Source organism: Cygnus atratus, chromosome 9 (genome assembly GCF_013377495.2).
Source record: "Cygnus atratus isolate AKBS03 ecotype Queensland, Australia chromosome 9, CAtr_DNAZoo_HiC_assembly, whole genome shotgun sequence".
NCBI classification, from domain to species: Eukaryota; Metazoa; Chordata; class Aves; order Anseriformes; family Anatidae; genus Cygnus; species Cygnus atratus.
Window position 1 is genome coordinate 11641319 of NC_066370.1, and position 10098 is coordinate 11651416.

At 69.9% G+C, this 10098-nt stretch overlaps 3 protein-coding genes across 3 annotated transcripts in view; 1 reads left to right on the forward strand and 2 right to left on the reverse strand.

Annotated features, from left to right (window-relative positions):
* KIF1A (kinesin family member 1A) overlaps window positions 1–1329 on the reverse strand; it is a 35749-nt gene extending 34420 nt beyond the window's left edge. Inside the window, exon 1 of the mRNA XM_035544614.1 lies at window positions 1282–1329. The gene's annotated coding sequence lies outside the window, so the exon portion shown is untranslated. The remainder of the gene's footprint in view (window positions 1–1281) is intronic.
* A 953-nt stretch (window positions 1330–2282) lies between these two features.
* AGXT (alanine--glyoxylate aminotransferase) lies at window positions 2283–5405 on the forward strand. Its single transcript, XM_035544763.1, has 11 exons — window positions 2283–2474; window positions 2551–2743; window positions 3012–3076; window positions 3152–3252; window positions 3401–3471; window positions 3754–3838; window positions 4033–4128; window positions 4357–4426; window positions 4560–4655; window positions 4837–4965; window positions 5298–5405. Exons 1-11 carry the CDS (start codon window positions 2307–2309, stop codon window positions 5403–5405), a joined length of 1182 nt encoding a protein of 393 aa, XP_035400656.1. The 5' UTR covers window positions 2283–2306.
* A 637-nt stretch (window positions 5406–6042) lies between these two features.
* On the reverse strand, window positions 6043–9700 carry MAB21L4 (mab-21 like 4). The gene is made up of 5 exons (XM_035544937.1): window positions 9112–9700; window positions 8162–8384; window positions 7193–7346; window positions 6348–6704; window positions 6043–6135 (listed from the first exon to the last, which is right to left on the reverse strand). The coding sequence occupies exons 1-5, from the start codon at window positions 9698–9700 to the stop codon at window positions 6043–6045; spliced, it is 1416 nt and encodes a 471-aa protein (XP_035400830.1).
* Between the last annotated feature and the right edge of the window lie 398 nt (window positions 9701–10098).

Below are 10098 nucleotides of genomic sequence, written 5' to 3' on the forward strand. Positions count from 1 at the left end.
AATGGCAAAGCCCCTGTGTTGCCCCTGTCACCCAGGCCCATAGGAACTGCTATTTAATTTTTTTCCCCCCCCTTTCAGTAGGGTTGCGCAGCCTCCACCCCAAGGGCCGCGGGAAGCATCTCCCCTCCATCCACCTGCCCCAAAATCAGCCCCCGGGGCTCCCCCTGCTCCCCGGGGGTGTCGGGGCAGCGCCCTCGCCCCCCAGACCCCCCTGGCAGCAGGACACCCCCGCTCCCCATCCCTTCTCCCTCAGCACGAGGGGCCGTGACGGTGCAGTTTTTCGCCCTGCGGCACCGCGCGGGCTTGGGCAGCGCCCGGAGGCGAGCCGGGCCCCGTGGGGACAGCACAGGGCTGATGGCTTTGTCCCCCCCCCCACGGGCCACCTGCCCCGCTCCTCCTCACCACCCCGGCGTGGGACACGGCGTTGGGGCAGCCTCGTGTCACCTGCACCTTGCACGGCTTAAATTTGCGGGGGGCGCTGGTAACGGGGCTTCTCCCACCCCTCAGCCGGCCCCGGAGGCTGCGGACACCACCACGGGGGGGGGACGCTGGGTGCCGGCACCCCACGGGGAGCTGCGGTCACTCGTGGGGACGGGGGCGGCGTGTGCGCCACCGCGGCCACCCCCTCCCCGACAAAATGGAGGACGGGGCACGCGGCCGTACCAGACGAGGGGCTCGGCGGGGCGTGCGGGGACGGGGACAAAAGGGGGCTGCGCAGCGAGGCCCTGCGGCAGCCCCCAGCCCGCAGCCGCCCCCTCCTCCAGCCAGGCGCCCCCCACGACGCGGCGGCCCCCCCCTCGCCGTCCCCAAGGTCAGCGGCGGCGGCTCGTCCTTGCCGCGCCCTCCGCCGCCGCCGCCCCCCGCCGTGCCGAGAGCCCCCCCCGGCCGCCTCCGCCGCCGCCGTTCACTCTGGAGCGGAACGACGACGGGATGGCTCTGCAGCCCAGCGCCAGCCACCTGCCGCGGAGGCGGGGGGGGGCGGTAATAGGAGCAGGCGGCTCGTGCAGGGCTGCCGAGCCCGTTACCGGGGCCGGTGCGGCGGGGACCACGGGGGGCATCGCCATCCCCGCCCCCCCCCCCCCCCGGCGGGATCCTTCTGGAAGCCGGGGCGGCTCCCCCCGCCAGCCTCGCCTCGGTACCCGCAACATGGCCGCCGCCCCCCACCCCACCCCCTCAGCCCGGCGCGGGGGGGGGGGGGGGGGGGGGGGGGCGGCGGCCGCATCCCGGTGCCGCAGCCCCAAGCGGGCGCGGCGGAGCGGTCCCTCCCGCCGCCGCCCCTACCTGTGCCCGGTGCCCGTGGCCGGCGGGGCGCTGCGCTCAGCCGCGGGCGGGGGGGGCCGGCATGGGGCCGCGCCGTGCGGAGCGGGGCCGGGGCTGGCGCCGGGGCCGGTGCCGGGGCTGGCGGCCGTGCCCGTGCCCGTGCCGGTGCCGGTGCCGGTGCGGGCGGTGTCAGCCCCGCCCCTGCGGCCCCGCCCGGCCCCGCCCCGCCCCCGCGCGCTGATTGGCTGCTGCCGTCCGGTGGGGGGGGGGTGGGAAGGGGGGGGGGGCGAGCCGGGGATGGAGCGGTGACGTCAGCGCATCCCCCCCCACCCCCCCCCACCCCAAAAAAAAAAGGGCCCCGCGCTGCGGAACCGCCGCAAGGGCGCGGGGAGGGGCGGGACCCCCGCGTCGCCACGGCAACCGTCACCGTGGCGACCGTCACCGTGGCGACCGTCACCGTGGCAACCGTTACCATGGCAACCGTTACCATGGCAACCGCCGTTACCATGGCAACCGCCTGGCCCTGGTCCTCCCCCTCCCGTATCCTCGCCCCGCAGCTCCCGCGCCCGCTGCCCCCAGCCCGGGCACCGGTGCCCGCCGTGACCACCCCGGGCAGCGCGCGCTGCCCCACGGCACCGCCTGCCGCCACCGGCGGCGTGGGGACGGCGGGGCTGACGGGAGGCTGCGGGGGCACGCGGGGAGCCTCTGTGAGCCCCCGTGAGCCCCCGTGAGCCCCGCCAGCCGTGGTGTCACCCTGCGGCCGTCACACGGGGGGCACGGGGACATTTGCAGCGGTAGCCACGCTGGTGGACGTTTGGGAAACCCCAATGGGAGAGTGCTGGGGCAGCAGGCCGGTGCTGGTGGCACATTAACCGGGCCACGAGGAGGCCAGGGCAGAGTCCGTGCTGGCGGGGAGAGCGCCGCAGCCTGGGGTCAGGGTCCGGGGGGACACGGAGCGCTGCTGGCAGGGGATGCGCCGCGCCGCGGTGCTGGGCGCCAAGCGGGCCACGGCTGCCGCTTCTCTCCTCCGGGCTCAGCTGCGGGGCATGGCGGGGCACGCCATGGCCACCATCCCGCCACCCCAGGAGCTGCTGCGGCCGCTGGCCGTGCCGCAGAGGCTACTGCTGGGGCCGGGCCCCAGCAACGTGCCTCCCCGCATCCTGGCGGCCGGCGGCCGGCAGCTCCTGGGCCACATGCACCCCGAGATGCTGCAGGTGCCCCCATCCCCACGTCCCGCACCCTGTGGGGGGCCAGGACGAGGGGTGACAGCAACGCCGGTCCCCACCGCAGGTCATGGACGAGATCAAGGCGGGTATCCAGTACGCCTTCCAGACCCGGAACCGCCTGACGCTAGCCGTCAGCGGCACCGGCCACTGCGCCATGGAGGCTGCCCTCCTCAACCTGCTGGAGCGCGGCGACACCGTGCTGGTGGCCGTCAACGGCATCTGGGGACAGCGTGCTGCTGACATCGCCGGGAGGCTGGGTACGTGGGGATGGCCGGGCAGCACCCTTTAGGCTGCGGGCACCCAGCTGCGGGGGGGCTGCCAGGACGTGGCCTGCTCCCGAGGTCCTGCTGTCCCCACCCCGGTGGCGGTGGCCTCATGCGGCAGCAGAGGGCTCCGGGCTTTTGGTGGGGTGACGTCCCCCTGCGTACGGCGCCTTCTGGCGGGCCCCTGGTTAACGCCTGACCCATGTCCTGCGGCTGGAGGCGAGCCCAACCCTCCCTGTCCCTCTGCTCAAATCCCTCCCAGGTGCCGAGGTCCGCGAGCTGCTGAAGCCTCCAGGCGAGTACTTCACCCTGCGGGACATCCAGGAGGTGCGTGGCAGCTGCGGGGCAGCAGGCGTGGGGCCGGCCCCTCGGCAGCATTCACCCCCTGCTTTTTCCCCCCAGGGCCTGGCGCGGCACAAGCCCTCGGTGCTCTTCATCACCCACGGCGAGTCCTCCACGGGGGTGCTGCAGCCGCTGCAGGGGCTGGGCGAGCTGTGCCACCGGTCAGTGAGCCCCGACATCCCCTGCCAGGGCCGGGATGTGGGGATTTACATGCTGGCATGCTGGGGCTGGAGACACAGGGGGTGGTGGCAGCAGGGGGTGGCAGGGCGAGGTGGCAGTGGTGTGGGGCTGAGCCCTGTCCTCCCCCAGGCACGGCTGCCTGCTGCTCGTGGATGCGGTGGCGTCGCTCGGGGGAGCACCCATCCTGATGGACCAGCAGGGTGAGAGCCACGGTGCCGCCATAGGCACACGGGGGAGCAGAGGGGTCCCACGTGTCAGGGCTCACACCCCCACCACCTGCTGCTTCGTGCCGATGCTGTCGGTAGCTGCCCTGGCTGCAGCTGCAGGCCCCGTCCCTCTCGGGGGACCATTGGGGTGCCAGTGCGTCCCCCAGAGCAGGGCAAACACGACCAGGACCTGCAGTGCATGTCCCCTGTGCTCTCCGCTGGCGGCAGAGTGTGGGGCTGGTGGGCTGGGGGCTCAGTGCGGTCCTTCTCGTGCAGAGATAGATGTCCTGTACTCGGGGTCCCAGAAAGTCCTCAGCGCCCCCCCCGGCAGTGCCCCCATCTCATTCAGTGAGCGAGCAAGGTAAGGGCGGCCCTGAGAGGCGATGGGGCTGGGGGCACAGGGGGCCACCATCCCCCCTGCTTTGCCAGCTCTCTGCTAGAGCTGTCCCCATGCAGCGGTGCCAACCCAATGCTTGCTCTGGGGCTGGCAGTGGGTAAGGGGGAGCTCTGCCCTCCCCTCTGGTCTGGCTCCAGCCCTGCGCTCCGCTTTGCCAGGGAGAAGATGCTGAGGAGGAAGACAAAGCCCCCGTCCTTCTACTTGGACATGGGCTGGCTGGCGAACTACTGGGGCTGCGATGACAAGCCACGCATGTGAGGGCAGGCTGTCCCGCCACGTGTCGCTTCCCTTCAACCCCAAAGCCCCCCTCCTCACCTAAATGCTCTGCCCCCCTGTGTGGGTCCCCTCGGCGGGGGCAGCAGGGCCCTGCCACCCCTCCCCATCGCCCGCCCTCCTCGCAGAGTCAGGCACCAGCCCCGGGGGTCTTGCACGAGCTGCCCCGCGGGGGCTGAGCCCACCTGGGTGCTGCTGGGCTTTTGCAGGTACCACCACACGGCGCCCATCAACAGCTTCTTCAGCCTGCGGGAGGGCTTGGCCATGCTGGCGGAGCTGGTGAGTGGCGCAGGGCACCGGGACGGCCGAGACGGGTGATACCCGCGCCGTGGCAGGGTCTGGGGGGAGCCGCAGGTGCCTGGCTGTCCCCGGTAGCAGCGGCGAGGACCTACCGACTCCTCTGTGCCACCAGGGCCTGGAGAGCTCGTGGGAGAGGCACCGGGCCAACTGCACCCTCCTGTGCCAAGGGCTGCGAGAGCTGGGGCTCGAGCTCTTCGTGAAGGAGGAGGTGGGTGCGGGGAGCCCATCTCGCCGGGCTGCGTGGTGCCAGGCGGCTGGGAACGTCCCCAAGGGGGGCTGGATGCTGGAGAGGAACCCCCAGCCTCCCTGCTGGGCTCCTCACGGGGCTCGCCAGGCCCAGGGAGGCAGCCGGGGGGCTGCGGGTTGAGCCCCGTTCCTCTCTCCACCAGGCGGCGAGGCTGCCCACCATCACCACCGTCAGGGTGCCTGAGGGCTACGCCTGGCAGGAGATCACGGCCTTTCTGATGAACGAGCACGGCCTCGAGATCGCCGGGGGCCTGGGGCCCTCCGTGGGCAAGGTGGGCAGCGCGCTCCCCTCCCGCCGCCCCCCGGCCCCGCAGCTCGCCCAGCCCGCGTCCGTCGGTGGGGTACCCCACGGCTGACCGGTGCACGCTGAGTGCTGGCTGCATGCCCCAAAAGGGGAATTGCTGCCTCTCATCGAGTGCCGACACACACAGTTAGTAGGGTCACATGTCTTTACCATGACTGAGAGTGATAAATAGGAAGAAACAGGGATGTGAGCATGTGCACACGCTGCTCCTCGCACGCCCCACGCTCTGTGGGAGCCGGTGCTCGCTGGGCACAGCCCAGGGTGGATTCTGCAGGGAGAAACTTGTCCTTCTCCTCCCAGGTCTTGCGAATCGGCCTCATGGGCTACAACTCGACCAAAGACAACGTGGACCGTGTGCTCGGGGCCCTGCGTGATGCCCTGCAGCGCTGCCGCCGGAGCAGGCTGTGAGCGCCGCGAGCTGGGGGGCTCCTCTGCCCACCAGGGGACCTGGCAGGAGGCGCTGCAGTCCCCAGGGACCCACACGGGGCCACACGGGGTGTGCGGGAGTGGGGCCCGTGCTGGTGGCGGTGGGCGGCCGTGCCTGCATGGGACCAGGCGTTGGATCCTCGTGTGCCAGGTGGGAGAGCAGCGTGTTGGCAGGACATGGCACAGGGGTGGCTAAAAGCCTTCCTCCTCATCCCTCACGCAGGGTCGCTCCTCGCCCCGGTGCCCTGGCCCCACATCCCCATCCTCTCCACCTCTCCCGGCCCCGACGCTCAGCAGCCCTGCCGTGAGCTGACCCGTGGGGTGGAGGCAGGACCCGAGCGCAGGGCCCTTCCCCTCCCGTCCCTTCCATCACCACCACCACCACCCAGCTGCTGCAGACACGTGCTCCTTCCCTGGCACCGCCTTTCCTGAATAAAGCGACACGGCGCCACGCTGCTCCCCGGCCCTGCGTCTTGCCTGGTCTTGACGAGTTTCAGGGCCCGCGTCCCCCCTTCCCCAGACAACAAGGCCCAGAGCCCCCCGCAGCCCCATTTCCCCTCTCCCTGTGGACAGCGGGGGTGAGCAGGGGGCGCCTGGACGGGGTGGCAGCGGGTCCCGCTCAGCTCCTCGTGGGGATTTCTCTCTGTACCTTGGCGAGGAGCTGGGACATAGCCGAGCGGCGCGCGTCGTCCTGGATCCGGTAGACCTGCAGCTGAGCAGACCCGTGGGTGGTGAGGGAGGGGAAGGGGCTCCCCTCTCGGCTCAAGCCCCGTGGGCTGCAGATGGGGCACCCCGCTGCAGCAGCAGGGTGGGCAGCGGGTAACAGGAACTGCCAGGGGCAGGGGGCTCTTGGGGGCAAACCCAAGCCCGTGCCTGGCACCGTGAGTGGAGGGGCAGGGACCCCCATCGCTCCCCCCCGGTTACCTGGCTGAGCAGGATGTCAAAATAGGCTGTGTCCCAGTACGCCCCGTCCTCGGCAGGGAGCCGCAGGAGGGCTCTGACCTCAGGGTCTGCCTGCAAGCCCTTGGAGCTCACGGGGAGGCCAAAGTGGAAGCGAAGGAAGCGCGGGGGGTCCTGGGCGAAGGCCTCCACCTTCGGGTAGAGCGAGGCGAGGTCCAGGGGCTCCCCGTGGAAGAGGTTCTCCTCTGGGCGCAGGAAGTGGGGTAGGCGCCGGGTGGCCAGGCAGCGCAGGAGGACCACCAGCAGCCTGTAGACAGAGCCCTCCAGGTCCTGCCAGTCCTCCGGCGAGGGAAACAGCTCCGTGCTCCACAGCAGCACCATCTGTGGGGTGGGGAGAGGGGGTGCAGGCCGTGCCTGGGGGAGCCCGGCCTCCCCACCAAGGCTGCGCCTTCAGATCCCCAGCAGGAGGTGCTTTGTGAGGGATAAACACGTACCGTGCTGTTTTTTTGTTTGTTTGTTTGTTTTGTTGTTCTTTTTTTTAATGTCAAAGAGCACGGTATGAAATAAAGCCCATTGGATTTGCTTTCAGCTGGGGCCGTTCCCTCGTCAGAGATGACTTTGCTGCCTTCTCCACCTCCGCCCCAGCGAGCCAGCATAGGGCAGAGCACACCGTGATTGTGACACAGGGTGCCCAGAGTGCCACAAACAGGTTCGGTGGGGAGAGAGGCTTTTGTCAGAGCAAATGCCGGCCCCAGCTCTCCACCTCCCGGCAGAGCGATGCCGTCCCCAGCAGCGACTGAGCCGCAGCAGGGCCCAGGAGTCAGCCGGGGCATGCGGCACCGCACGGCCTGCACCAGGACCTGCCCTACCTTCAGGTGGTCGAAGGAGAGGCCGGCTCTCCCATCCTCCTCCCTCCAGTCCTGGCTGCTGAGCTGCTCCAGCAGGCGCAGGCTGTCCAGCCGGGGCCCCTGCAAGGTGTCCACTGCCCAGAGCAGCTTCAGGACGGGGAGGTGAGCCGAGGATCTGGAGAGAAAGCGGCTCTGCTGAGGGAGGCTGGAGGCCCCGCGGGGCCCAGCTGGGGAGCGGGGGAAGGATATCTGCAGCGCCCAGGGCTCCGTTCTCAGGCACTGCCGTGTGCTGGCACCCTGGAGCCGAGGTTCCCGAGAGCAGAGGCCACATTTAAAGCCACAAGCCTGGCTGCACCTCAACAGCCGGGATGGCCGGGTCCCCGCGGCACACGGAGGTTTGCGGCAGGTCCCTCCCAGGGGTCAGCTTCCCCACACGAGAGGAGCTGGGAGCAGCTTTCTGCAGCCGCCCTGCAGCCCCACGAGAGGCCTGGGGTTTAGCCACAGCCCCAAACCCGCCCTGCTCACGGAGCAAGCCGGCTGCTTGGCCCCTCCTTGGGGCTGGGTGGCTGTGCGGACACGAAGGCAGGTGTCACCCCAGCCCCTTGCAGCTTCACCCCACTGCTGTCAGGAGGCCAACGTGCACGCAAAGCCCGAGCAGGAAGCTGAGAGCCGCCACCCTGTGCGCTGGTTTAGCTCCTGCGAGCAGCTCAGGGGCCTCCTTTGGCACCTGAACGCCCTGCTGGCACGGCCTGCCCCAGGCAGGCGAGCTGCAGCAGCGGGATGCACGGCACACCCCATGTACCAGGAGGCCAGCACAGCCCTACCAAGGGTGCGGGGGCTGTTTTCCTGTGCCCCCCAGGCAGGAAAATCATCCCGCACTTGGCTGGCAGCACTGAGCCTCTGCTCTCCCACCCTTTCGGTGCTGCCAGCCAGGACGGATGGGCACGGGTAGGGCCACTGCTGTGCTGTGTGCGTGCTGGAGCCACTCACCTCCAGCAGTGGGGAGAGGCTGGGATGAAGTGAGCCTCTGCCGTGGCCTTCTGGAGGCTGCCCTCGGGGAAGCCCCTGTCACGCTGCCGCCCCTCCAGCCTGAGTGGCTCCTGCTGCCTCTTCACCACGGGGACGATGTCGAAGCGGACGGTCTTCCAGCCACCGCGGACCAACAGAGACAGCTCCATGGCATCTTCCTTCAGGTTTTCGGCGCTGAGGTCACCTAGATGGGGAGGATTTGGCCACATCGCAGGAGGAGGAAGGTTAGGAGGTTACCGCAGCCGGTCCCGCAGGCTGAACTGGGTGTGAACCGCAATACCTGCGGGCTCGTCCCACCCTGCTCGAGTCATCCCTCTCCAATGCTGCGGTTTGACTGTGGTTCCCCAGCGAATGCCACCTCCAAACCCCGCTGGGGTCGCTTTCGGGAAGGAGATGCATCGCTGCCGGGGGGCTTGGGGCCGGGCCAGCAGAGCGGGCACAGCAGGTACCCACGCAAGCCCCAGGCGGCAGAACAGGGCTGCACGGTTTGGCAGCAGAGCCATGCCAGGAAAGAGAATGTGACCTATGAAATATTGATCAGGAAAGGTCTCAGGCTGCAGGGGCAGAGGAAGAGGAAGCATGGACTTGGCTGAGGAGGAAGGAGGGAATGGTGGGCGTGCTGGGGCCGGGGTAGGACACTTTCAGACCCTCTTCTCCCCTAACATCCCCTCTCACAGCCTCCTCCAGGGGCTGCCTGCGCTGGGTGCTGTCAGAAGCCAGCAGAGCCAGGAGTAAAGCAGCTGGGGCAAGCTAAGCACGCTGATTCCCCATGGAAATTGCAGGGATCAACGGGAGAAGCATGCCCATGCCAGCACCCAGCGAAGGGTGGGCATGGCAGGGAGCGGTCGGCGTCCCCTTCCTTAGCAGGGAGCCAGCTCTCAGCCGGGGACGTGCCCCGGTGCCATACACACCTGGCTGGAAAAGGAAGCGGCGCTGACAGTGCACGATGGCCGAAACAAGGAGCTCTTTCAGGTGCTGGAGGACTTTGCCCGGTGCCAGGTGCCGCACTGTGCCACCTCCCCGCTCCATCTCACCCGCGCTGGTCCAGTCCTCCACACCGGTCACCACAGAGGGCACTTCCAGGTGGCAAGTGCCCAGATCCCCGGGCTGGCACGGCCGTACCCGCAGCGCATCGCCGTCGAGGCGCAGGGGCACCTCCACCGTGACAGCATCCTCGGAGGCGCGGAGCGTGAACTCGAAGGCTTCCAGGTTCCTGCAGTAGTCCACGAGGAAGCGGGGCTCCGCGCCGTGGACGTGCTCCAGGAGGGTCAGCAGGATGTCCTCCGCCTGCTGGAAGTGCTGCACCCGCTGCCCCTGGCGGGACACAATCACCCCCAGGTAGCTGCGCCAGCGGGACCTGCCGGCTGCCATGGCTGGGGCCGCGCAGCTCCGCCGGCTGCGAGTGGGAGCGCGGTGCCGTGGGATGGAGGGCGGGGAGGGCTGGGCGGAGGGAAACCCCGGCTGCTGACAGCTGGGGCGGGAGAGACCGAGCCACGCCATCGCCCCATGCCATCACCCCACGCAGCCCCGCTCTCCTCTGCACGCTGCCAGCAGCCCTGGCAGAGGGGTGAAGGGGAGACGGGGGCCGGGATGGGGTGAGGCGTGGGGCCCCTCTGTCCCCAGGGCGCCTGTCCGTGCGCACCCACGCGGCCCCAAAGCCACATAGCCCCTGCCTGCCCTTCCCCAGCGCTTTGCCCTGCCGCCGTGCGCCCTGCGGAGGGTGCTGGAGGTGGATTCCCTGCGCCTCCCTGCCTGCCTCCACACCGGGGTCTTTCCCCCGTCCTTCCTCTGGGAGAGGCTGGAGGAAACAGAGGCTCGGTGGTGCCACCCGATGCGTGGGCATCCCTGCTGCTCCACGAGAGCCTGAACCAGGCCCTGCTGGAGGCTCACAAGCGGCC

What these genes read in the sequence shown, in the direction of transcription:
- AGXT (XM_035544763.1), top strand. Translation starts at nt 2,307, where the DNA reads ATGGCGGGGCACGCCATGGCCACCATCCCGCCACCCCAGGAGCTGCTG. An exon ending in TGCGATGACAAGCCACGCAT is followed by an intron (nt 4,129 to 4,356) that starts GTGAGGGCAGGC and finishes GGGCTTTTGCAG; the next exon opens with GTACCACCACACGGCGCCCA. An exon ending in TGGGGCCCTCCGTGGGCAAG is followed by an intron (nt 4,966 to 5,297) that starts GTGGGCAGCGCG and finishes TTCTCCTCCCAG; the next exon opens with GTCTTGCGAATCGGCCTCAT.
- MAB21L4 (XM_035544937.1), bottom strand. Translation starts at nt 9,700, where the DNA reads ATGGCGTGGCTCGGTCTCTCCCGCCCCAGCTGTCAGCAGCCGGGGTTT. An exon ending in CCGCTTCCTTTTCCAGCCAG is followed by an intron (nt 8,385 to 9,111) that starts GTGTGTATGGCA and finishes CTCCCCATCTAG; the next exon opens with GTGACCTCAGCGCCGAAAAC. An exon ending in TTGACATCCTGCTCAGCCAG is followed by an intron (nt 6,136 to 6,347) that starts GTAACCGGGGGG and finishes GGGTCTGCTCAG; the next exon opens with CTGCAGGTCTACCGGATCCA.